Here is a 27,603-nt window from a genome sequence, read left to right as displayed (position 1 = left end):
AAGTACGATAAGTTCCTGATAGGCTAGGAGCATGCGTTAAGTTGAGTCGGCCCTATGATAGGATAAGAGCATGCGCAGGGTGGAGCCGCGGCATTCCATAGTCTGAGAGCATGCGCAGGAACAGGTGTGCACCTTCTGAGCATGCACATTGTAGAGACACGTCCATGAACTGCGGGTGGGTCAGAGGCCCGTGGTCACCTTCTCCGGAAGTGGGAGGTGAGAGGTTTATTATTCCCCCCCCCCAACCATTCTAGCGTTTATTCTGAGTTCTGGGCTAATATATCCCCTTCCCGGTCCCCCACGTTTAGGACAGAGGGTGTCTGCCCCGCAATCCTCTTCCACATATGTTCACACTCCTGCTCCCCCCCCCACCACCACCACTGCACCCCCTAGCCACTCCTGCCCCCCCAGCCACTCCTGCCCCCCTGGCCACTCCTGACCTTCCCTAGCCGCTCCTGACCCCCAGCCACTCCTGCTCTGCCCTAGCCACTCCTGTCCCCCCTAGCCACTCCTGTCCCCCTAGCCACTCCTGTCCCCCCTAGCCACTCCTGCCCCCCCTAGCCACTCCTGCCCCCCCCTAGCCACTCCTGACCCCCCCAGCCACTCCTGCTCTCCCTGGCCACTCCTGACCCTCCCCCACCCACTCCTGTCCCCCCACTGGCCGCTCCAGCTTCCCCTGGCCGCTCTCCCTTTCCTCTGGTTGCTCCTGCTCACCCCTCTAACCACTCCTGCTCCCCCACTCTGACCGCTCCTGCTCTCTTCCCCCCTGTCTACTCCTGCTCTTCTCCCCCCGCCCTCTGGCTGCTCCTGGTCTCTCCCCATCCCCTGACCGCTCCTGCTCTCTTTCCCCCCTCTGGCCGCTCATGCTCTCTTGCCCCACCCCCACTTGCAGGTTGCTCCTGTTCTCTCCCCCACCACTGCAGGCCGCTCCTGCTCTCTCCCCCCCCACCCTCTTACTGCTCCTGCTCTTTCACTCCCCCCCTGCCTGCCCGCCCTCTGGCCAGACACCTGCTCTTTCTCTCCCCCCCTGCCTGCCCGCCCTCTGGCCAGACACCTGCTCTTTCTCTCCCCCTCTGCCCGCCCGCCCTGTGGCCGGCCACCTGCTCTTTCTCTCCCCATCTGGCCGGACACCTGCTCTTTCTCTCCCCCGCTGCCCGCCCGTCCGCGCCCTCTGGCCAGACACCAGCTTTTTCTCTCTCCCCCCCCCTGCCTGCCCGTCCGTGCCCTCTGGACGGACACCTGCTCTTTCTTGCCCCCCCGCCTGCCCGTCCGCACCCTCTGGTCGGACACCTGTTCTTTCTCGCCCCCCTTACCCACCCACCCTCTGGCCGGACACCTGCTCTTTCTCTCCTCCCCCTGCCCGCCCATCCTCTGGCTGGACACCTGCTCTTTCTCTTCCCCCCATCTGCCCGCCCACCCTCTGGCCGGACACCTGCTCTTTCTCTCCCCCGCTGCCCGCCCGTCCGCGCCCTCTGGCCGGACACCAGCTTTTTCTCCCCCCCCCCCCCCGCCCGCCTGTCCGCGCCCTCTGGCCGGACACCAGCTTTTTCTCTCCCCCCGCCCGCCTGTCCGCGCCCTCTGGCCGGACACCTGCTCTTTCTCTCGCCGGCCCGTCGGCGCCCTCTGGCCGGACACCTGCTTTTTCTCTCCCCCCCTGTCCGCCCGTCCATGCCCTCTGGCCGGACACCTGCTCTTTCTATCCCCCCCTGTCCGCCCACCCTCTGGCCGGAGACCTGCTCTTTCTCTTCCCCCCATCTGCCCGCCCACCCTCTGGCTGGACACCTGCTCTTTCTCTCCCCCCCCCCCCCGACCGCCCTCTGGCCGGACACCTGCTCTTTCTCTCCCCCCCCTGCCCGCCCGCCCTCTGGCTGGACACCTGCTCTTTGTCTCCCCCCTCTGCCCTCCGCCCTCTGGCCAGTCACCTCTTTGTCTCCCCCCCTGCCCGCCCACCCTCTGGCCGGACACCTGCTCTTTCTCTCCCCTCCCATCTGCCCGCCCACCCTCTGGCCGGACACCTGCTCTTTCTCTCCCCCCATCTGCCCGCCCGCCCTCTGGCAGGACACCTGCTCTTTCTCTACCCCCCGCCCGCCCACCCTCTGGCCGGACACCTGTTCTTTCTCTCCCCCCCCTGCCCAAACGCCCACCCGCCCTCTGGCCGGACCTGCTCTTCTTTCCTCTGGCTACTCCTGCCCCCCCTCTTGCAGACCGCTCCTGCTCTCTACCCCCCTCCTGCTCTCCCCCCGCCCGCCTACCACCTGGCCACACCTGCTCTTCTCCCCCCTCCCCACAACATCTGGCTACTCCTGCTCTCTTCCCCCCCATCTGGCTGCTCCTGCCCCCCCTCTTGCAGACCGCTCCTGCTCTCCCCCCAGCCCGCCTACCACCTGGACACACCTGCTCTTCTCCCCCCTCCCCACAACATCTGGCCACTCCTCCTTTTCGCCCGCCCTCTGCCCGCCCACACTCGGGCCGCTCCTCCGTTTTTGCCCACCCTCTGGCCGCACCGGCTCTTATTTCCCCCGCTCTCTGGCTACTCCTGCTCTCTTCCCCCCCTTTGGCTGCTCCTGCTCCCCCCTCCTGCAGACCGTGTCTGCTTTCTCCCCCCCCACCCTGGCCGCTCCTGCTTTCTCCCCCCCCTGGCTGCTCCTGCTCTCCCCCACCCTGCACTCCCGTCCTCTGGCTGCATCTGCTCTTCTCCCCCCACCCCACTCCCTCTGGCCGCACTTGCTTTTCGCCCGCCCTCTGGCCGCACCTGCTCTTCTTTCCCCCGCACTCTGGCTATTCCTGCTCCCCCCCCCCCCCTTTGGCTGCTCCCCCCTCCTGCAGACCGCTCCTGCTCTCCCCCCGCCATCTGGCCACTCCTGCTCTTCTCCCCCCCCTGCCCGCCTGCCATCTGGCCGGACACCAGCTCTTTCTCTCACCCCCTGCCCGCCCGCCCTCTGGCCGGACACCTGCTCTTTCTATCCCCCCCCTGCCCGTCTGCCCTCTGGCTGCTCCTGCTTTTCGCCCGCCCTCTGGCCGCACCTGCTCTTCTTTCCCCTGCCCTCTGGCTACTCCTGCTCTCTCCCCCCCTCTGACCGCTCCTGCTCTCTCCCCCCCCCTGGCTGCTCCTGCTGTCCCTGCCCTCTGGCCGCACCTGATCTTCTTCCCCCCATGTTGTTATACTTAGCATGACATTTTAGACCATCTAATAATCTCGCCAGACCTATGGGCGTCTGGTCTATTATTAGTAAGTCATTAGCATAGAGTAAATATTGAACCACTATTTGATTTAATCGCGGTGGGAAAGCCCTGACCTTTTCAAAATAGTCTGGTATGTCATGAATATAAAAATTAAAAAGTGTTGAAGCCAGCAAACATCCCTGTCTAAGGCCTACATTCGTTTTTATTGGAGCTGTTAGCAGGCCCTCCCTGTTCAATTTGACTCTTAAAGATGTACCTGTATAAACTGTAGAATTCTGTTTAGTAATAAAGCTGGACATCGCTGTTAACTTATCCCACAAGGCAAACCAATCAAATGCTTGCTTATAGTCCACAAATAGCATATATAAGGGTTTTTTTATGAGCTCGCGCTTGATGCTTTAAGTCTTGTAGGATGTGAAGGTTAAGTAGGGTGCCTATACCTGCTGTAAAACCTGCTTGTTTAGTATCTAATACCTTGTTCATTCTGTGCCATTTATTACATTTTGATAGTAATATTCTAGCATAGATCTTCGCCGCTGAGTCCATCAAGGTCAGTGGACGATAGTTTTTAGGATTGAGACGATCATCTTTTTTGAAAACTGGCAGAATAATTGACTCTTTCCAAGAGTCGGGTATCATGCCAGTCTTCCCTATTCTGTAGTATATCTGTTGTAGTATTCCAGACCACTTGCCCAAATTCCTTTGGATGGTGGCATTAGCAATGCCATCAGAGCCCAAGGCTCTGGAATTGCTACATTTTTAAATGATGTCTTTGAATTCATCTTTATCTATTACAAAATAAGATTGATCTTTTATAGGCACAATTGATTGGTCATATGATTCCAGCTTATTATAGAGCAAATCAGAAAAGTATTTTGTCCATGTCTGCTCTTCAATAGGGTTAATCGAATGAGACAATGTCGTCATCCCTTCACATTCGTGCAACAAATCCCAAATACGAGCACTGGATTTGGTCGCTAAGGCTCGTATCATATTTTCATTTTGTTCTTGTTTTTGTGCCGTATATGTTGTGTAACAAAATGTGTGTATTTGTTTTTTATCCATCGTACAGCAGCTGTATAATCAACAGGTTTGGCAAACTTGAATATTATTTGTGGCTTTAGGCATTTTCCTTTTTTCATCTATGATAATTTTATCATAGCTATGTCATTTTATCTCTTAATCGTCCATTATTTTTGTTTGTTGATTTAAAACAGTGCAATACTTCAACGTAATGTTTATTAGGGTTATGTTGCAACTCAGTTAACTACTTATTACGTTTATTCTCCTTCCATTTAATGCGATTTAGACCTGGACTACTGTCTGTAGCGTATGTATTGTAAGTACTAGAAGGTTGCTTACATATTTTTACTGTTATAACTAATATGTTATGGTCACTTAGGTTAGTAGGGACAACCGTAACATTTGTTATGTCAAGAGATTTGCTAGATATGAAGGCGTAATCAATAATGCTTTGCATTGATTCTCTCTTCCAGGTGTAATGAGGTGGGCATCACCTTTGATGCAACCATTTAACATCGTCATGTTACAGTGTTTCATGTATTTTATTCATGCCCCTCGCTCAAGGAGATAGATTTCTTTTTTAGCCCACCTCTATGCACTGTATATTAAGATCCACAACGAGCAATATTTGGGTAATTCTATTTCTTCAAAAATATCCCCAATTTTAGTCATAAAATCTGTCTATTATGTCTTTTGAATTCCAATAGACATTGATGATAGCCATCGAATTTAAACATTGTGTCCAGCCATATTTTAGCAACTGTAATCCAGCACAGGAAGAGTTCCATGTCGATAGCTTACCGGGAGAGTCTATTTTTAAGGCTGTCAATAGGCCCATTGATGGTCGCCCCACTGATTTTTTTTCTTTTTCTTTTTTTTACTCCAATCTGACACTGGAGCAATACTTATTCTCTTTCCTCCTGATTTAATTTAGTAATTAAAATATATGCAATAATCTTGCTGGTAATGTCAAAAAGTGATTCCAGGTGGTATATTGCCCGGGTCAGCCACTCTCCCTTTCCTTGTATAGGAGCTTGTATACTCTCTCGCTATCAGATGTTCCATTGCATGGTTCAGCCACTCTCCCTTTTCTTGTATAGAGACTTGTATACTCTCTCGCTATCAGATGATACATTGCATGGGTCAGCCACTCTCCTTTTTCTTGTATAGGGACTTGTATACTCTCTCGCTATCGGACGTTACATTTCATGGGTCAGCCACTCCCACTTTTCTTGTATGGGGACTTGTATACTCTCTCGCTATCAGATGGAAGTTTGCAGGGTTGAGCCACTCTCCCTTTTCTTGTATAGGGGCTTGTATACTCTCTCACTATCAGATGGTAGTATACAGGGTTGAGCCACTCTCCCTTTTCTTGTATAGGGACTTGTTTACTCTCTCGCTATCAGATGGTAGTTTGCAGGGTTGAGCCACTCCCCGTTTTCTTGTATAGGGACATGTATACTCTCTCGCTATCAGATGGTAGTACGCAGGGTTGAGCTGCTCGCCCTTTTCTTGTATAGGGACTTGTATACTCTCTCGCTGTCAGATGGTAGTTTGCAGGGTTGAGCTGCTCGCCCTTTTCTTGTATAGGGACTTGTATACTCTCTCGCTATGAAATGGTAGTTTACAGGGTTGAGCCACTGTTCCTTTTCTTGTATAGGGACTTGCATACTCTCTCACTATCAGATGGTAGTTTGCAGGGTTGAGCTGCTCTGCCTTTTCTTGTATAGGGACTTTTATGCTCTCTCGCTATGAGATGGTAGTTTGCAGGGTTCAGCCGCTCTCCCTTTTCTTGTATAGGGTCTTGTATATTCTCTCGCTATCAGATGGTACATTGCATGGTTCAGCTGCTCTCCCTTTTCTTGTATAGGGACTTGTATACTCTCTCGCTATCAGATGGTGCAATGCAGGGGTCAGCCACTCTCCCTTTTCTTGTATAGGGACTTGTATGCTCTCTTGCTATCAAATGGTAGTTTGCAGGGTTGAGCCGCTCTCCCTTTTCTTGTATAGGGACTTGTATACTCTCTCGCTATCAGATGGTAGTTTGCAGGGTTGAGCCGCTCTCCCTTTTCTTGTATAGGGACTTGTATACTCTCTCGCTATCAGGTGGTAGTTTTCAGGGTTGAGCCGCTCTCCCCTTTCTTGTGTAAGGGCTTGTATACTCTCTAGCTATCAGGTGGTAGTTTGCAGGGTTGAGCCACTCTCCCCTTTCTTGTGTAGTGGCTTGTATACTCTCTCGCTATCGGATGTTACATTTCATGGGTCAGCCACTCCCCCTTTTCTTGTATAGGGACTTGTATGCTCTCTTGCTATCAAATGGTAGTTTGCAGGGTTGAGCCGCTCTCCCTTTTCTTATATAGGGACTTGTATACTCTCTCGCTATCAGATGGTAGTTTGCAGGGTTGAGCCGCTCTCCCTTTTCTTGTATAGGGACTTGTATACTCTCTCGCTATCAGGTGGTAGTTTTCAGGGTTGAGCCGCTCTCCCCTTTCTTGTGTAAGGGCTTGTATACTCTCTAGCTATCAGGTGCTAGTTTGCAGGGTTGAGCCACTCTCCCCTTTCTTGTGTAGGGGCTTGTATACTCTCTCGCTATCGGATGTTACATTTCATGGGTCAGCCACTCCCCCTTTTCTTGTATAGGGACTTGTATACTCTCTCGCTATCAGATGGTAGATTGCAGGGTTGAGCCGCTCTCCCTTTTCTTGTATAGGGACTTGTATACTCTCTCGCTATCAGACAGTAGTTTGCATTGTTCCACCGCTCTACCCTTTCTTGTATTCTTTTTGCGGCTCTGGACTCCATGGGTGTCATCTACACCAACTTCGCAGATGACACCCAGATCCTTATTCCACTAACAGGCAATCACAAGCAAGATTCTCTTCTCATCAATCAAATCTATTCACTCATACAAATCTGGATGGCGAATAATAACCTTTGCCTCGATGATGACAAAACAGAGCTACTCATATTAGGCTCACCCTCTAGAATTGACTCACTACAACCTAGCTACAAATCATTCAGCATCGATGGCACCCCAATCCCAGTTCTCAAGCAAGTTAAGACAATGGGGGCCTCATTACACGGACGGCGGTGGACCAAGGTGCTATTAGCACCTTGGTCCATGCCGGTAAAATACCGGCACCGCCTTGGAGGAAAGGGGAATTACCGCCCTATTCCAAGGTTGGTGGGGCGGTAATTCCCCCATTGCCCTTCCCCATTCCCATTTTTGCATCATGGGGCATAATGGGAATGGGGAAGGTGCTAATTACGGCACCGCAAATTGCGGTACCGTAATTAGCTCCCTGGTGCCTTTGCGGTAGACTTTGCAAAAAGCAGGCGTTAAAGTCTACAACCCGCAAAGGGACCTTGTAGTAAGGCGGTAAGGGTTAACGGTCACCGGTACCATTAACGGTGAACGTTAACCCTTACCGCCGTCCGTGTAATGAGGCCCTGGGTGTCTATCTAGACACCTCCTTAACTATGGCCCTCATTCCGAGTATGGTGGTAGCCATGGAGCAATTAGCTCCATGGCTGCCTCCCATACCGGTACCGACTCCGGTTTGGGTAAGTGGGGATTTACCTGTCCATTCCGACCTTGGAGGGACCGGTAAGTCCCCATTGACCAAACTATTCCCCATTCCCATTTGAGCCCCCATAGGGCTAAATGGGAATGGGAAGGGTGCAAATAACGGGCTTGCGAATGGCAAGCCCGTTATTTGCGCCCTAGTCCCCTAACAGAACCCGTAAGGGACGTTTGGTCGACCAAACGTACCTTACGGGTCCTGTTAGGGGACCTCGGAATCGGGCAGTAGGGGATTACCGGCACTGGTCTCCTTACCGGTGCCCGGTATCCCCTACCGCCCGACTCAGAATGAGGCTCTATGTCAAATCAAGAAAAAACACACTGGGGGGCATTCCGAGTTTGGAGGTAGCCATGGTGCAATTAGCACCATGGCTGCCTCCAAACCCGGGTCCGGGTAGGCGGAATGGGGACTTACCTGGTCATTCCGACTTTGGAGGACCCAGTAAGTCCCCATTCCGAATACCATTCCCATTTGAGCCCCCATAGGGCTCAATGGGAATGGGGAAGGCGCTAATAACGGGCCCGCAAATAGCGGCCCTGTTATTTGCGCCCAGGTCCCCTAACGGGACCTGCTAAGGACGTCTGGTCTGACTAGACGTTTTCAGTGGGTCCCGCTAGGGAACCTCAGAATAGGGCGGTAAGGGTTTACCGGCACCGCCATCCTTTACGGTGCCGGTAAACCCTTACCGCCCTACTCGGAATGACCCCCCCCAATCTTCCTCCACCGCCTATACATCCAAACTCATCTCCCTAAGCCACACATTTCTCTCACCTAACAAATGTGTTACATTAGGCAGAGCACTTATACTATCTAAGCTCGACTACTGTAACATCCTCTTCCTTGGCACTTCCAAAACTAACATAGCCAAACTTCAGCTATTGCAGAACAAAACCCTCCGAGCTGCCCTAGGCATAAAAAAATTCGAACACATTTCATATATCAGGAGAGATAATCACTGGCTCCCAATACAAGCTAGGATACTATTCAAAACCTTAAGCATTACGCATAAATGTATTGCCAACAAAGCGCCCAAATGCCTCATTAACACAGTCAACAAGAAAGCCCAAACCATACTCCTCAGATCCAAAAATAACACTTACCTCGATAGCCCACAGTACAAAAGAGAGAAAGCGGGAGGCAGCAGCTTCAAAATCCTTGTGCCTAGACACTGGAACTCACTACCCACCAACATCAAGGAGGTCATTATGAGGTTGGAGGTAAGGGGTTAATGGTGCCGGTAAAGGTGCCAGTGCCGTTAACCCCTTACAGCCGCATTACGAGGTCCTTTAGCGGGTCCCGCTAAGGGTGGCTGGTTTTACCAGGCACCCTGAGTGGGAGCCGCTAAAGGACCAACATGCTAACAACGGGCCCATTGTTAGCATGGTCCCCATTCCCATTGAGCCCTATGGGGGCTCGAATGGGAATCGGGATGAGTTCCCTGAATGGGGAAATAACAGGTCCTCCAAGGTTGGAATGGCCTGGTAATTCCCCATTCAGGGAACCCGGACTCTGTAAGCGGTAATGGGGTAGCCATGGCGCTAATAGCGTCATGGAGGTGGCTACCTCCAACCTCGTAATGACTGAATCCTCCTTTCCACAATTCAAAAAATCAATGAAAACTTGTTTATTCAACCAATATTAGGCCATCCTAGACCCCCACCTGCATCGACTAGACCAACATAAGACATGGAATCCACCTGTGTACACTCTGCGATTACTTATACCACTGTTTTTTATGCCTATGTTTTATTTTAAAGATGTATTCAACCACTGTCTGTAACTACGCTGTGATGCCTCCGGGTCTGGGCGTAAAACAAATGTAATAAATAAATAAATAAATAGGGACTTGTACTCTCTCTCGCTATTAGAGGGTAGTTTGCATGGTTCAGCCTCTCTCCCTTTTCTTGTATAGGAGCTTGTATGCTCTCTTGCTATCTGATGGTACATTGCAGGGTTCAGCCGCTCTCCCTTTTCATGTATAGGGGCTTGTATTCTCACTTGCTATCTGATGGTACATTGCATGGTTCAACCGCTCTACCCTTTCTTGTATAGGGACTTGTATTTTTCCTCGCTATTAGATGGTGCATTGCATGGGTCAGTGTTAGGCGGAAACCTGTGCAGTTCCCTCTGGGACCACTGCAAAAGATTTAGGACTACAGGTGTTGCGATTAACCCACTTGGTAGCAGTCTGTACCACACAGATTCAATTGGTAGCTGTGGCTGAGCAGTCAGACTTCTCTCAAGAAAAGTTGGTCAGTATAGGGAGTATACAAGATAGGGCAATTCTTCGCAGCAAAACAAGTAAGTACGCAACAAGGCTTAGTATAAAGATAGTAAGTTATTTATTTATAACAGAACGTCTATGAAAAATACTAAAGCAAATCACGGCAAACAAATCAAAACACAATTACTCTGCGGAATGGAATAAAAGCTCAATCCCCCGGAACACAATATCGACAACTCTAGGTTCTAACGGCACCACTTATTTTCAGACAGAGGTGTATACCTCAACCTAGATGACACTCGAATATTTAGTGAGGAAGGGAGAGAAGAGATAGGCAGGTAATGAAGTCAACACGGTTCGCACTGAAGCGGGTAAAATGCAAGGCAGGAAGGCAATAATCACAATAGGTCATAAAGTTCAGCGGCCAGGCCCACTCGGTGAGAGGCAAGGCACGATGTCCCAGAAAGTCTCTACTGATGATGCACTCAAGTCTTTGTTAGCAAATTGTTTAGCGACAGGTTGAACCAGTTCAGAACAAAGAGTGAATAAAGCTTGGAGGCAACCCAACGGAACGGAGAGGAATCAGATACCTCACACGAACCGATCGAAAAGGGAAGCCAGGCGGTTACGGTACCTTGTTGTGGAGGGCAGCTCCGGCGGGGGCAGTTGTTCCTGGTGGTGGATGCACGATGGGTCTTGGCTAAGAGAAGAGATGCTCTCGTCGTCGAAGAGAAGATAGTCCGGTGCACCACCAGGGAAGAAACCAGCCGCGGAGTGCTCCGTCACAAGGCACCACCTTTCGGTCGCGGTACAGGAGTAGTGGCTATCCGGTTGCCGGGTGCTCTGCACGGGCAATTCGACCACTGCGTCCTGGGCGAATAAAAAGCACAAAGAAGAAGACTGGTTGTTCCCACCAGCCAGGGGAAGAGACTCTCTGGCAGGGAGATCTCCTCTGTCGTCAGGAGATTGTGAGACGATTCCGCAGGCCTCCACCGGAGGTGTCGTCGTGCAGGTCGGCTCAGCGTTACCCTCGTCGGATTCTTTAGGTCCTGTGGCGACTTCTGAAGATCCAGTCCCAAAAGCCGTGCTTTTATGCAGACGCCCCCCATTCATTCAGCCTAGCTGTCAATCAACACATGCTAAGTGGTGAGCGGGAAGGCTCACCACCTGGGCCAATCACTCCAGAGTGCGACCTGAGTTGGCAAGGCAACTCGGTCCAGGGTGTCTAAACCCCCTCCCACACCCCTGAGGTAACCCAGACAGAATGGCACCACTTTGGAGGGTCTCTGTCCAGAGGCCCGCCAAAAGTGGAACAAAGGGCTCAACCTTTGGTTTAGGAGTCACAGAGACGAACACAGACGCCATTTTACAAACCGAGTTCTGGCAGAAAATACCACTCGATAAACCTATTTAAGATAAGTAGATCGGTGGTACGTTGGAGATTAACGAGAAAAAGTATCAATCTCCAACAATGGGACGAATCCCATAGGGTTATGCTCGGGGTCGAACATAACAAGTAGTTTCCACTGCCACCAGCCAAAACTCGACGAGGGGGGACGGGACAGTGCCCCCTCGAGTAACAGATCCAGGAGTAATCGAATTACCCCTACTAGCACGTCCACAATAAGATGGTTGGTACTAGTTCTGTTAGCAAATTTAGGTCTAGTAAAGCCAATGGTGACTTTACATGCCCGGGGAGACAGTAGTCAGTCCCCGGGTATGGAGTCTATGGTGGGGGGACCTGCTAGGGCGCCCCCGTGTCACGACACGTAGGGTGCAGTGTGACACACATAGAAAAACATATGAGACCCTATGGAGTAAAAGACCCCATAGCCCATCGAACACATTGACATATCAAAGGAATTACACACATACATGTCCAAGAGTGAGAGAAAAGGGTCACACTCTTGGCAGGATCGAAAAAACAAACTCCAGAAATCCAGCAAAGCTGCTGGGGGACTCACTAGGTTAGGAAATTCAGCCTAAACAGAGAATTCTCTCTAACAGTCAGCCACTCTCCCTTTTTCTTGTATAGGGACTTGTATACTCTCTCGACATCAGATGGTAGTTTGCTTTGTTCAGCCGCTCTCCCTTCTCTTGTATAAGGGCTTGTATACTCTCTGGTTATCAGATGGTACATTGCATAGTTCAGCCGCTCTCCCTTTTCTTGTATAGGGGCTTGTATACTCTCTCGCTATCAGATGGTACATTGCATGGTTCAGCCACTCTCCCTTGTCTTGTATAGGGGCTTGTATGCTCTCTTGCTATCAGATGGTGCATTGCATGGTTCAGCCGCTCTCCCTTTTCTTGTATAGGGACTTGTATACTATCTCGCTATCAGATGCTGCGTTGCATGGTTCAGCCACTCTCCCTTTTTCTTGTAAAGGGACTTGTATACTCTCTCGCTATCAGATGGTACATTGCATGCTTCTGCCACTCTCCCTTTTCTTGTATAGGGACTTGTATGGTCTCTTGCTATCAGATGGTGTAATGCATGTTTCAGCCGCTCTCCCTTTTCTTGTATAAGGATTTGTATACTCTCTGGTTATCAGATGGTACATTGCATGGTTCAGCCGCTCTCCCTTTTCTTGTATAGGGGCTTGTATACTCTCTCGCTATCAGATGGTACATTGCATGGTTCAGCCACTCTCCCTTTTTCTTGTATAGGGACTTGTATACTCTCTCGACATCAGATGGTAGTTTGCTTTGTTCAGCCGCTCTCCCTTCTCTTGTATAAGGGCTTGTATACTCTCTCGCTATTAGATGGTACATTGCATGGTTCAGCCGCTCTCCCTTTTCTTGTATAGGGACTTGTATACTCTCTGGCTATCAGATGGTACATTGCATGCTTCTGCCACTCTCCCTTTTCTTGTATAGGGGCTTGTATGCTCTCTTGCTATCAGATGGTGTATTGAATGTTTCAGCCGCTCTCCCTTTTCTTGTATAAGGATTTGTATACTCTCTGGTTATCAGATGGTACATTGCATAGTTCAGCCGCTCTCCCTTTTCTTGTATAGGGGCTTGTATACTCTCTCGCTATCAGATGGTACATTGCATGGTTCAGCCACTCTCCCTTGTCTTGTATAGGGGCTTGTATGCTCTCTTGCTATCAGATGGTGCATTGCATGGTTCAGCCGCTCTCCCTTTTCTTGTATAGGGACTTGTATACTATCTCGCTATCAGATGCTGCGTTGCATGGTTCAGCCACTCTCCCTTTTCTTGTACAAGGGCGTGTATACTCTCTCGCTATCAGATTGTACATTGCATGGTTCAGCTGCTCTCCCTTTTATTGTATAGGGACTTGTATACTCTCTCGCTATCCGATGGTAGTTCTAAGGGTTCAGCCGATCCCTTTTCTTTTTTCTTTTAAAGAGACGTGTATACTCTCAGATGGTACATTGCATGGCTCCCTTTTCTTGTATAGGGGCTTGTATACTCTCTCGCTGTCTGATGGTACATGTGCAACACATGCAATGACCTACCCCATAGGCTAATGTACGCATAGCAGCTCACTTCTGCTGTTCTACAAAGTCTAAAATGTCCTCCACAACCAATGTGTGAAGGTCACCACCTTGGAAGACATGCAGAGTTAAAACCCCATGGCTGCATTATGTTGGGGTGGCTGTGGTGAAGGCCTAGACTGTTGGGTGCATGGCCTACGGCCTATGGCCTTTGGCCATGCACCCAACAGTCTAGGCCTTGCTCACACCCAGCACAACATAACAGAGCCATGCAGGCGAACATGTAGCCAGGTACCAGTATCCACTAACGCAACATAGGCTGCAGAACTTCTACCCAACCGCCGCACCATAATACAGCGATGCATGCAAACATATTCCAGTTACCATAATCCACAGTGTTTGGCACCCCTACCCACTTCCATTCAGATAGCATTGTATTACTGTTAGGGAGAATTCTCATAAATGTGCTAATTTCCCTTACCTTTTGAGACCCCCAGCAACTTTGCTGGATTTCTAGAATTTTAATTTTAACCTGGAAAGTGTGAGCCTTTTTTCCCACTCTATCATGTATCTTGATGTGTGTTTTACTTTTGTGTTCTTTTTATATGGAGTTTTAGACAACTCCATAGGCATATTCTTTTTCTGTGTGTCACACAGCACCTTCAGTGCATTGGCACAGGGATGTCTTTCAGACTTCCCAAGGTTTAAATACCTTCTCTGGAACGGACTACTGTCTCCCAGAACATGTAAAGTTAAATTGACTTTGCTAGTCTTTTTAAATTTGTAGACCCAGCACACACTGTCTTCCTATAGAGTGCCGAAGGGATTGCCTAGCATCCCCTGTGTCTAAAGACTCATGTAACAGTCAAATGTTACCCTTTCCTCTTGAAATGGCTGGTGGCAGTGGTTTTAGAACAAACTACCATCATTTTTCCCGACCACGAACACCGGTAGCTAAAAATCGGGTCAGCCATGTTTTTCAATATGGCGCCCAAGTCCCCTCTGTAAAAACAGACTCCGATCATCTTTTTTTTTACCGTTTCTTTTAGGAAAGGTCCTTCTAGTGTTTGTCTCTGCGCATCAAACCAGGTTTGGTCCCTTTGTTCGATGGCCTTTGGTGGGCTTCAGTGCTGAAGCCCTACTCTGGCACCCGACTATCTGGGGTGGACAGGATGTGAGGGAGGTGCCCGAAACTCCCTGTGCTTAGTCTCCTAGGAGACCTGAATGCACTCTGGCGTGATTTGCCCGCTGGCTGTCCGTCAAGGAGAGCCACCCTGCTGTGTCAGTGACAGCCAGGCTAAAATGAATGGGGGAAAGCTGTTTAAAAGCAGGCCTCTGGACTTGGAACGCAGAGTTGACCACCGGAATGAAAGAACCAAAGACAAGCTGAAGGAAGACGACTGCTGCAACTCCTGGACGACCGGAGAAGCAGGTCCAATTTGCCTGAAACTCCATCGACAGAGAAGCCCTTCAAGGTTAACTTCTTCCCTTGAGAGTTTGGTGGGAACAACCAACTCGCAAGCCACCTGGACACAGTCTCTGCTCTGGTCGAATTTTTTTCAGAGTGCTGTTGAAAACTGGATAGCCAGTGAGAAGTATACCAGTTTGTGGTCTTTAACGCACTCGCACCTTAAATCGACGTTTTGCCAAGTTCGTGGCCTCCTCCGTGGGCAGTGCAGGAACCTCCCGATGTCCCCCTTCTTGCCCCCACGACTGAAGCTCAGGAACAGCGAGATCTGCAGGAACTGCCAGGAACAACTGCCTCAGCTACAGCCCTTCTTCACTTTAAAGGTACTGTGCAAGTGCGGTCAGGAAATCCTTTCTGCCGCTGTGAAAGTTTGTGCAACTTTCCCAACTTTGAAGGCTTGACCTTCCCTAAACCGACATATAACTTTACGTCTGACCAACTACTTCTAAAAACCGTGGCAAAGACTTACCCATTTACTAACAGAACTGTGTTCACTCATCCAAGACTCTGAACCATTGACTTTGGCCCAGGCCTATTGATTTGAATTGCTGGTTGTAGTGAACTGAAACTATTTGCCCTACCTCTGCAAAGTATTGGTGCTTTAATTCTTTTAACCTTGTCTTTTTACCCCTTTTTAAAGTAACTGAAGTGCCATTTTTCTCCCACTTCAGGGGAGCTGAACTTGATCAGGAACTGATTTGTTGTGTATTATTGTGATATTGAGCTGCTCTTGCTAGTGGAATGTTTTCCACCTGACCGTGTAAATAAATGTATATTCTTTTACCAAGAAACCTTGAGTGTTTTATTTTTTTAACCACTGTGATTGCTAGCCCTTTGTGTAACCTCTTGTACTGCTCACTTTACTCTTGAGATAAGCCTGGCTGCTCAGCCCTGCTACCACAAAACTGTGTAGTAGAGACTTATACCAAAGGTGTGATTGTGCTTACACCTGTAGTCTTACTTGTGTGTAGTGTTCCCAATGGGTACCACATGTGATTCTGCTTAACACTGGTGTACAGTGGTGAGGATCAGGTATAAGTTGTTACATTGAGAGTGTTGCTCTTACCTTTGTTCAAATAATCCTCACAAGGCTAAGCACCAGTAGAGAAGCAATTGTTTTATCATTCCTGATATGGATAGCTACAGACAGGAGATCCTAGTCACTTTAACAGTTGATCAGTTGAGAGAAATGTGTAAAGCTAGGAACCTCACTGTAAAAGGCAAAAAGGTTGAAGTGATAGACAAATTGTTAAAATATCAAAGTCTGAGGAGTGGGTCTGAAATACCTACTCCTGCAGAAAATGTGGAAAATGTTGATGAGGATGATAATGTTTCAGAGTCCAACTCAAATGTTATGGATGAGTTAGATGAGACAGAAGAGTCTCAAAATGTAGGCCCTGTTTTACCTCTACCTGCTCATAGGCCTCAAACTTTGGCCACAGGGACCCCATCAGGTCCAACACTAAGTCCTGAATTTGTCTCTCTTGAAAGGATGAGACTTTAGTTGCAATTTAAAAGAATCCAAGCCCAAACTGAAAGTAAACATCAAGAACTTAAACTCAGAGAAATGGAGTTGAATTTTGCCCTTGAAATGAAAAGGTTGTCCTTTGGGAATGGTTCTCACCCAGAGTCTTCTAGGTCTTCCAGTCCTAAGAGGCCTCACATGCCCAAAGATGCAGTAAGTATGTATGAGGTTAAGCTTGATATTTTGGATTGGCTGGCAACTTTTGAATATAACCATGGGCTTCAGAACATTACAGGGAATCAGTTGATTCCTTGGCTCTTTTCTAGGCTACCCCCTGTTGCATCTGATGTTGTAATGGAGATGGGAGAAGTAGACAGAATGGAGTATGAAAGTGTGAAACTAGCTTTGATAAGCTAGGTTTGGGCAGACCCCTTCCCAGTATTTTAAGAGGTTTACAACCCTCAAAAAGCATGTTGGTACCCCTTGGGCTACCTGGGTGTGTGAATGTTTGATAAACTTAGGTGGTTGGGTTAAGGGTTACAGAGTAAACACTTAAGAAGGTATGAGAACTCTGTTTGTTAGAGTCTATGGGCCTCATTACACGGATGGCGGAGAACCATGGCGCTATTAGCGCCATGGTTCATACCGGTAAAATACCGGCACCGCCTTGGCGGAAAGGGGAATTACCGCCCATTTCCAAGGTTGGCGGGGTGGTAATTCCCCCTTCCACCATTGCCCTTCCCCATTCCCATTTTTGCCCCATAGGGCATAATGGGAATGAGGAAGGCGCTAATTGCGGTACCGTAATTAGCTCCCTGGGTCCCTTTGCGGGTTGGTTTTTAACGCCTGCAAAAAGCAGGCATTAAATCCCCCAACCCGCAAAGGGACCTCGTAGTAAGGCGGTAAGGATTTACCGGTACCGGTATTTTACCGGTACCGGTAAATCCTTACCGCCATCCGTGTAATGAGGCCCTATGTATGATGCCTGCTCTCCTGAGCTGAGACAGCACTTGGCTGACTCTAAGGAAATTGATCCAAACAAGTTAGCCAGGGCTGCTGACTTGTGAGTTGCCAACAGGGCTACTCACAAGGATTCTGGGGCAACTCAGAAGAAGGATGAGGGAAAGCAGCACAAGAAAGATAACAAGGAGAATTCTAATACCTCCAATCCAAAAGAGGGCCCCAAACATAACAAGGGTAAGTCACAACGGAAACCAAATCAGGCTACTGTACCTCCTGGCGCTAAACCAGAAGGAGGTCAGACCAAACCCCCATTCATCAAGACATTTGGAAAATGTTATGCTTGTGGGTCAACTGACCATGTGAAAGGGGATCCCAGATGGAAGGGTAAACCTTCAGGGATCCACACTGTCTCCTTAGCCTTCTCCCCAGAGGAAGAAGTACCAATGGCAAGTGGAAACTTTCACTTACTGGTTGAGGAACCCATGAACATCTCAGCCAGTGTTTCTTTAGTGTCGCTGGGTCTGTGGGAACAGCAGAACTTAGATGTCTACAATTCCATTCCAGACAATACTAAAGAGTATTACAAAGACAGTGGGCCTCATTACGAGGTTGGAGGTAAGGGATTACCGGCACCGGTAAAGGTGCTGGTGCCGGTAATCCCTTACCTCCATATTCCAAGGTCCCTTAGCGGGAGCCGCTAAGGGATCAGGGAGCTAATAAAGGGCCCGCTATTAGCGGGCCCGTTATTAGCTCCATCCCCATTCCCGTTGAGCCCTATGGGGGCTCGAATGGGAATGGGGAATGGTTCTCGGAATGGGGACTTACCGGGTCCTCCAAGGTTGGAATGACCCGGTACGTCCCTATTTCGAGGACCTGGACCCGGAATGCAGTAAGGGTGTAGCCATGGCTACCTCCAACCTCGTAATGAGGCCCAGTGTACTTGTGAATGGTCAGGAGACCCTTGCCATCACAGACACTTGGGCCAGCATTACTGTAGTTGATGAATCATTTTTCAAGGTAGAGGATGTTGCTAAGGCACCCAAATACCTCACTAAGCTTGCTGGAGCCCCTTTCCAAATGTTTCCACAGTTATCAGCTCTCATCCAGTGCAATTACATGACTGTCAAGATACCTATAAATGTGCAGAGTGAAGTACCTGGGATATTCCTGTTGGGGAATGACTTAAAAACTTTTGGAGTTGTATCAAGCACCCCCAGGACTCAAAAGGAAACAGGAGCAGACTAGGAAGGCCAGAGAGGGTATCTTAAGGGGTTCTCCAGGGTAACTTATAGAAGAAACTATAACCCCAGTCCACAGGACTTACTGACTGCAATCTCTAACACAAATGAAGTAAAAGGGGAAATCTAAAACCTCCAGGAAGAGATCAGGCAGCACTCCTCTGCTACCAACAAGGACATCCCTGAGAGGACTGTCCAAAGTCACACCTGTGACTCCTCCACCAGCAGAGACTGAGTGTGAGGAACAACCTAGTGTGGTTGAATCAGCTGCTGAGAAATCAGAGCTGAAAGAGGACCTTGCTCCTGTTGGATATCTGGATCCTGCAGAACATTCTGAGCTGCAGTCTTTACTGGCAGAAGGTGGACCCTGTAGGGCAGACTTCAGCAGAGGTCAAAGAGAGTGTCCTAATCTCGAAGGTCTTCGCCAAGAGGCAGCTTCCCAGTTGGATGGGCAAGAGCCAGGGAAGCATAGGTTGTACTGGGAAGATGGCCTCTTCTACAGTGAACCGACTGTGTCAATCCCAGGGGACTACAGGAGACTTGTAGTGCCCCTAGAAAGCAGACCTCTGTTCCTACAGTTAGCCCATGAGATACCTTTGGATGGTCACTTGAGTTTCAAGAAAACCAAAGAAAGGCTATCTCTGTATTTCTACTGGCCTAAGTTGTGCTCTGATGTAGCTATGTTCTGTAGGAGCTGTCACACTTGCCAAACCTCCGACAAGAGTGGAGCCAAGAATGTGGCACCCTTGGTGCCTCTCCCAGTGGTGAGTCCCTTTTGAGAGGGTAGGAATCGACATTGTTGGTCCCTTAGACCCGCCAAACTCTTCAGGAAAGAGGTCTATCCTGGTTGTAGTAGACCATGCTACTAGGTCTCCTGAAGCACTACCTATGAGAACTGTTACAACTCGGGCTGTGGCTAAGGCCCTACTTGGTATTTTTACCAAAGTAGGTTTTCCTAAGGAAGTCATCTCTGACAGGGGATCCAATTTTATGTCCCACCACATGCAGGCCATGTGGGAAAACTGTGGTCTAACTTACAAGTTCTCAACTGCCTACCATCCACTGAGAAATATATTGGTGGAGAGGTTCAACCGTACCAGGAAGAGCATGATAGGTGCTTTAGAGTTACCCCTTAGGAGAAAGTGGGACCTTCTACTGCCATGCCTTCTCTTTGCATATAAAGAAGTCCCTCAGGAGGGGGTTGGATTTAGTCCCTTTGAACCTCTTTATGGCCATCCAGTTAGAGGCCCCTTGGAGAGTGTTCCTTCCCCCAAGCCAGTGAGAGTCACTGACTATGTGATAGGTCTCTGGATGAGAATGTCACACATGATGGCAGAAGCATCAGATAACTTGAAAACAGGTCAGGCTCTGGTGAAGCATTGGCATGACCAGAAGGCCAACATGGTTGTGTTTACTCAAGACCTCCTAGTTCTAGTTATGGTACCTACAAGGCAGAGGGCCTTACAGGACAAGTGGATAGGACCCTTCAAGGTTGTGGAAAAACGTGGAGAACTCAACTATCTGGTGGACCTAGGCAATCCTAAGGAGGCTCCCAGAGTCTTTCACACCAACCGTTTAAAAGCTTATGTCTCAAGACCAGAAGTGGGAGCTTTGCTTCTAGCTTCAGCCCAAGAGGAGGAGGAGAGTGAACCTCAACCTGACTTACTCAGAGGCCAGCCTTTAGAAGAGAAAATAGGACTCAATCTCTCTTCTAATTTAACACCTGAAAAACAGGAGGAGTGCAAGTTTCTGTTAAATCAGTTTGCCTACCTGTTTTCACTATCACCAGGCTTGACCCCTAGGGGCCACCATGATATTCTCACTGGTGACTGTTTACCTGTTAAAAGCAGAGGTTACAGGGTGTCAAACCATATAAGAACCCACATAAAGGAGGAGGTCAACAAGATGCTTGATCGCGAGGTAATTGAGCCATCTACAAGTCCATGGTCTAGTCCAGTTGTACTAGTGTCAAAGGCAGGATCCAAGGAGTTGAGATTCTGTGTGGACGATAGAGCTCTTAATGCAGTCAATAAGAGTGATGCGCACCCTTTACAAAGGACAGATGAACTGGTGGACAAGCTTGGTTCAGCCAAGTACCTCAGTACATTTGATCTCACTTCAGGCTATAGGCAAATAGCTCTGACAGACCATGCCAAGGAGGAAACTGCATTCTCAACCCCAGCAGGCCTCAACCAGTTTAAGGTAATGGCTTTTGGACTAAAGAATGCACCTGCAACATTCCAAAGGCTGGTTAATCAAGTTATGAATGGGATGGAGGACCTCTGCATGGCATACTTGGATGACATTGCAGTGTTCAGCCCTACTTGGAAAGAACATGTTGACCACCATGTTTTGCAGGCTCCTGATCAGGCCCATCTGACCATAAAGGCAAGTAAACGTCAAATTAGTCAGAGGAAAGTGGTCTACCTTGGACATGAGGTAGGAGGAGGTGAATTCATTTCAGGACTGCTGCTTAGAGTGTGTTGGCGGTCAGTCTCTCGTCTCCTGCGCGGCTCACAGTGCACAATCCACATTTGTTTCTCCCAGATTCCAAACTGCATTTAATGCACTGCCTGCTGCTAGTACTCCATCGAATTGGCAAGCTCCAAATAGGAATGGCCGTCCAGCAGAAGCAGAATTCTCCTGCCAACCTCAGTGTACATAGACACTAAGACGCCTTAAACCATTGTGCGTTTTTCGGATTTGACTACATTGGATACTTCAGTCACAAGAATATTCCGTCCTGATGAAGGCCTACTACACCACTGCTTCCCAAGTTTAGCTTTAATTGGCCGAAACACTGTCATGTTAACTTGTTATTTATGTTGTTGTTCAGCTTTTGATTGTTTTCACACAACTGAGCTGATGACCTGACTATTACCTCACTGAGTTCTCAAGTTTCCTCCCCAAGGGACCTGTAGAGAATGTAAAAGCAAGAAAATTTGATATTTCAAATATTCGTCATTTGATTTGTATAATTCAGGCACTACTCCATGTATGTTTTAATGTTGAATATCCTATGCCTCATAGATTCAAGTGTATCTTTACACTTACTGCACACAAATTAAATAAGAACTGCAGTATACAGACTTGTTCAACAAACCTGTGTCCACCAAGTCCTTGTCTGAAAAACTCAGGATTCAGTATTTCTATCTCAGCAGTTAGACCTCCATGACCTTGCTCAATTGTGTTGTTTATATAAGTGTACCTACCTGGGCTGAGCAAGGCAGCAACCAGGCGCCCCATCCAATATTTATTCCTACTGGACATCTGCAAGGATTCTATGTGGAGGTCGACGTCAGCTAAGCAGTGCCTGCGCAACCTGTTCCCTTGAAGGTGAGCCTGGTGAGGAGGAAAGAGATTGCTTCTGTTGAGCCTTGCCATCTCCCATGGTTGTGCATTTTTGTACTGCTATGTATCCTTTATTCATTAGCATGTGAATTTATGCCAGACCCCATGCTGGAGGAGGAACAAGTTACTTATCTGTAATTGTTGTTCTCCAGCATGGGTCTGGCATGGATTCACATGCAAACCCTCCCGCCTACCCCTCTGCGGCTCTTCTCTTGGTCCTACTGCCACTTTATGTGCTACCATATCTGAAGATGGCTGCCAGGGGAGGGGCTTAGGGAGAGGGCAGTCATTGGCTGGGGCAGTATGACCCAGATCTTAGTGATTGGTTGTTAGGAGAAAGACAGGTTTCAGTTTCATTTCTGAACTATGTATTTCTTTACTGAGGATTCCCAGTCTAATGACGATGAATATTCATGAGCATGTGAATTCATGCCAGACCCATGCTGGAGAACAACCGTTACAGGTAAGTAACTTGTTCCTTAGACATTTTTGCAGGAGTCATAGACCCGGACTTTGGAGGAGATATAAAAGTGTTTTTTAAAAACCATGGGAAAAATAAGACCTCGAGATGCAATATCCCAGGGAATTCTTGAAATGGCTTTGTTTCCCCACTTTGAAGAGGAGAGGTAGGTTAAGGAAACAGAGAGAGGTGATCAGTGTGTTGGAGAGGCCGAAAAGCTAACAGACATCAGTCCCCCCTGAATGATGAGGCAACTATCCTCCCTGATTTAGCATTTTCCCAGCGAAAAATAAATCCCATACTGGCTGAGGCCTTCTTACAGGTAACAACTGAGGGTGAAGGCCTAAGAAAAGACAGCCCCTTTTTTTCTTTTTGAAACAAGGTCTCCTTAATGGGAGGGAAACAGGAAGGTTTGACTGAAACTCAGCTGGTGATACCCAAGACACACAGGAAGATAGTGCTGGAAATTGCACACTCCCATTTGACCGGAGGGGGGTGGGGGACATACTTGGGGCAGTCTAAGACTCAAGCCTACATTAGTGGCAAGTTCTGTTGGCCCTGTTCACCTGTGGATATAAAGAACATTATCCAAAAGTGTAATATGTCAGAAACCAGCTCACATATTACTTAAATGGCACCCTTGAACCCACTAGCCATAAACGAAGTCCCCTTTTCCCAAATAGTCATGGACATCGTAGGTCCCTTAGAAACCTCGAAATTGCGGAATACATTAAACCGCCAGATACCCCGAAGCCGTCCCCATGAGAAACGGCACTACCCAACAGATTTTAAAACATCTGTGCCCTTCTTGTCTCGAGTAGGCTTTCCCAGGGATATTCAAACAGACCAGGGAAAGAACTTTATGAGCAAACTGATCACAGAGATAAAATAAATATTATTTATCGCCACTCTGAGAACCTCAATTTACCACCCCCAGACAGACTGATAAGTGGAGAGATTTAATAAAACACAGTAAGAAAGTGCTCAAGCATCTACCAGATTCTCTCAGATTGAATTACTCTACTGTAGGGAGCCCCGAGATGTATTAGATATGCTCATAGAATCCTGGGAAGAAAGAGAAGAAGCACTAGTACCTCTGTCCCAGGCTGCCGCCTGACTAAGAGATCATATGGCCCTAGTTAGAACCTTGGCACAAGCACATATGGAGAAAGCCCAGACCGAACAAGACTATGATAAAAAGGTGAATCTCTGCGCTTTCTCTATGGGTCAGAAAGTGTTGGTCCTCTTACCCACCTCTGAGAATAAACTAGTCTCAGTGGCACGGACCCTATGAGATAATAGCACACACAGGTGCATGTACTTATAGAGCAGCCCAACCAGACCAAAGACCCATCACTATCATATTATCCTGCTAAAGGAATGGAAGGAAAATCCAACATCCTCCATACTAGCCTGTTTGGTACCGGAGGAAGTAACACAGACCTTACCCCACAGAATTTCCTAAAGGGGAAACAGAGAGACATGGACGATCTTTTTAGTTCTTTCCCAGATGTATTTTGCAAAAAAGCCAAGTAGAGTTAAGGGCTTGTGCCACCCCAAAGGGAAAGGTAGTCCATCTAAAACCCTATTGACTCCCAGAATCTAGGAAAAAGATAGTAATTGAAATGGAAACTATGTAATGAGCCAACATTATAGAGCCTTCTTCTAGTCCCTGGCCCTCCCTGATAGTTTTGGTACCAAGACCCAACCACTCCTGGTGGTTTTGTATCAACTTCTGACAGGTTAACACAATATCTGCTTTTGACGCCTACCCCATGCCATGGATCAACGATTTAATCAATAAACTGGGTAGTGCAGTGTTCCTATCTACTTTACACTTGACAAAACCAGCCATGACCGACTGACAGGTTGTCCCTTCAGTGACCACACGTCACCACATTGTATTAATCCTGGCTGTGGGCTAGTGGTGCACACCGTTATTAATTTATGTGCTATGTGATGTGGGAATGGTCAATGTGTCACTTGGTTCTTGATTTCTGTGTTAACCCTTTCCATGATGTTGAGGGCTCTTTACTCTATTCATTTAGCTCAGTGTCCATAAGACATTCAGTAGACGTTCAGGATTTCATGAGCTGAAAAGTGCCTTTTTGCTTGTTCACATTTTCTATTTAAAACAAGAAATATGTATCTATCTCTTATGCAACACTAATCCTGATTTTCCTTTTCTTTCAAATAGGGAAACAAAGCAGGAAGCATGGAAAACAGTGAAATGATTTTAAAAGTGTTTGTTTGTTAAAAAAAAGGTTTCCTCTGATAGCTGGGTCTTGGAAACATTTTCTTGCTCACGACAGTCACTACCAGCCTCGAGTCTCTTACTGTGGGAAAATATTTTACAAACTGAAGAGATTTCGCAGCAACTAAATGTGTAATATTAATGATCTTGGAGAAAACATCTGGTTTCTATGTCCAGTCAGTACCAATCAATAGAGAGGTCACCTGTGTCGACTACACTGATGAGAGGCTAATAGGAATGGCTGCCACTTTAAAGTAGAGGCAGGGCATTTTCATGCAATGCACCACATTGAGTAAGAGAAAGGTGCTCAACACCAGCTTTGGACTTCATGCTTCAGAATCAATGGCGCCCCTGCTGTGGTGCTGATGTTCCAGTGGAAGCTGCTAGGGATTAAAACCCAAAAGCACGAAAACTACAAGTCTAGAAACTGCTCTGGACATAGAAAGGTTGCAAGCACAAGCTTTTTATTTCGAGACTTGCCTCTTCTGGGCGAAGATTGAGGTTCTTTCTTGACATTCATGCGTACAAAAATGCACCTGACTTGGTGAGACCACCCGAGAGATTAAGATCATTGTGAAACTATTTTGAATTGGACTAGGAACTCCTTACACAGAAATCGCTATTTAAAAATGAACACCATCACAATGAGATCCCCTTTGAATTTTCTGAATGTGAAACAACTTTCAATGAAACTGGTTATTTATGGCCACATCATAGATTTCTCACTGAAGCGAAAGAACATACATATTTTGAAAGCTGCAAGGCTTTTACAGAAACAAATAATCTATTGATAAATCAGAGAATTCACACTGAGGCGAAACCATATGCGTGTCCTGAATGTGATAAGGCTTTCACGAACAAGAGTGACCTATTGAGACACCAGAGAAATCACACAGGGATGAAACCATATGCATGTTCTGAATGTGATAAGTCTTTCAGGCAAAGGGGTCATCTATTGATTCATCAGAGAAATCACACTGGGGTGAAACCATACACATGCTCTGAATGTGATAGGGCTTTCAAGCAAAAGAGTGAACTAGTGAGACACCAGAGAAATCACACTGGTGTGAAACCATATGCATGTCCTGAATGTGATAAGGATTTCACGAACAAGAGTAAACTATTGATTCACCAGAGAAATCACACTGGGGAGAAACCATACACATGCTCTGAATGTGATAAGGCTTTCAGGCAAAGGGGTCATCTATTGATTCATCAGAGAAATCACACTGGGGTGAAACCATACACATGCTCTGAATGTGATAAGGCTTTCAAGCAAAGTGGTCATCTATTGATTCATCAGAGAAATCACACAGGGATGAAACCATATGCATGTTCTGAATGTGATAAGTCTTTCAAGCAAAAGAGTGAACTAGTGAGACACCAGAGAAATCACACTGGTGTGAAACCATATGCATGTCCTGAATGTGATAAGGCTTTCACGAACAAGAGTAAACTATTGATTCACCAGAGAAATCACACTGGGGAGAAACCATACACATGCTCTGAATATGATAAGGCTTTCAAGCAAAGTGTTCATCTATTGATTCATCAGAGAAATCACACAGGGGTGAAACCATATGCATGTTCTGAATGTGATAAGTCTTTCAAGCAAAAGAGTGAACTAGTGAGACACCAGAGAAATCACACTGGGGAGAAACCATATGCATGTCCTGAATGTGATAAGGCCTTCACAGACAAGAGTAATCTATTGAGACACCAGAGAAATCACACTGGGGTGAAACCATATACATGTTCTGAATGTTATAAGTCTTTCAGGCAAAGGGGTCATCTATTGACACACCAGAGAAATCACACAGGGGTGAAACCATATGTGTGCTCTGAATGTGGTATGGCTTTCAAGCTAAAGAGTGAACTATTGATTCATCAGAGAAATCACACTGGGGTGAAACCATATGCATGTTCTGAATGTGATAAGGCTTTCAAGCAAAGGGATCATCTATTGATTCATCAGAGAAATCACACTGGGGTGAAACCATATGCATGTTCTGAATGTGATAAGGCTTTCAAGCAAAGTGTTCATCTATTGATTCATCAGAGAAATCACACAGGGGTGAAACCATATGCATGTTCTGAATGTGATAAGTCTTTCAAGCAAAAGAGTGAACTAGTGAGACACCAGAGAAATCACACTGGGGTGAAACCATATGCATGTCCTGAATGTGATAAGGCCTTCACAGACAAGAGTAATCTATTGAGACACCAGAGAAATCACACTGGGGTGAAACCATATGCATGTTCTGAATGTGATAAGGCTTTCAAGCAAAAGAGTGAACTAGTGAGACACCAGAGAAATCACACTGGGGTGAAACCATATGCATGTCCTGAATGTGATAAGGCCTTCACAGACAAGAGTAATCTATTGAGACACCAGAGAAATCACACTGGGGTGAAACCATATACATGTTCTGAATGTGGTATGGCTTTCAAGCAAAAGAGTGAACTATTGAGTCATCGGAGAATTCACACTGGGGAGAAAGCATATACATGTTCCGAATGTGATAAGGCTTTCAAGCTAAAGAGTGAACTGTTGATTCATCAGAGACATCACACTTACATGTTCTCACTGTGATGAAGCTTACAAGCGTAATGAGAAACCTGTGATACATCAGAGAAATTACACTATGGGTTTGTAGCGAAGCCTGACCTATTCCTACATCACAAGAAATCACACGGGGGCACATACATGTTCTAAATGAAGACGCTCAAGGAAATCCGTGTCCTGTGGCGACATCGGAAATTCATAAAAGGTGTTGAAATGGACTACTCGGATGCCCAAAACATCCACTACTTACACAGTCTCCTGGGCCCTGCTGTTTTTGGAGAAAAAAGTTACTAAACCATATTATCAAACAGGCACTTTGTGAAGTATTATTTATGTATAGAATTAAAGGGAAGTGTCTTGTTA

At 47.5% G+C, this 27,603-nt stretch overlaps 1 protein-coding gene across 1 annotated transcript; it reads left to right on the top strand.

The window, feature by feature from the left end:
• The first annotated feature begins 133 nt into the window (after positions 1-133).
• LOC138511107 (zinc finger protein 268-like) lies at positions 134-27,603 on the top strand. Its single transcript, XM_069626590.1, has 2 exons — positions 134-216; positions 24,618-27,603. The coding sequence occupies exon 2, from the start codon at positions 25,573-25,575 to the stop codon at positions 27,265-27,267; it is 1,695 nt and encodes a 564-aa protein (XP_069482691.1). The 5' UTR covers positions 134-216; positions 24,618-25,572; the 3' UTR covers positions 27,268-27,603.

Source organism: Ambystoma mexicanum, chromosome 6p (genome assembly GCF_040938575.1).
Source record: "Ambystoma mexicanum isolate Mex_15411 chromosome 6p, UKY_AmexF1_1, whole genome shotgun sequence".
Taxonomy (NCBI): Eukaryota; Metazoa; Chordata; class Amphibia; order Caudata; family Ambystomatidae; genus Ambystoma; species Ambystoma mexicanum.
Note: the sequence above shows the minus strand (reverse complement) of the source record. Positions and strands in the feature narration are given on the sequence as shown.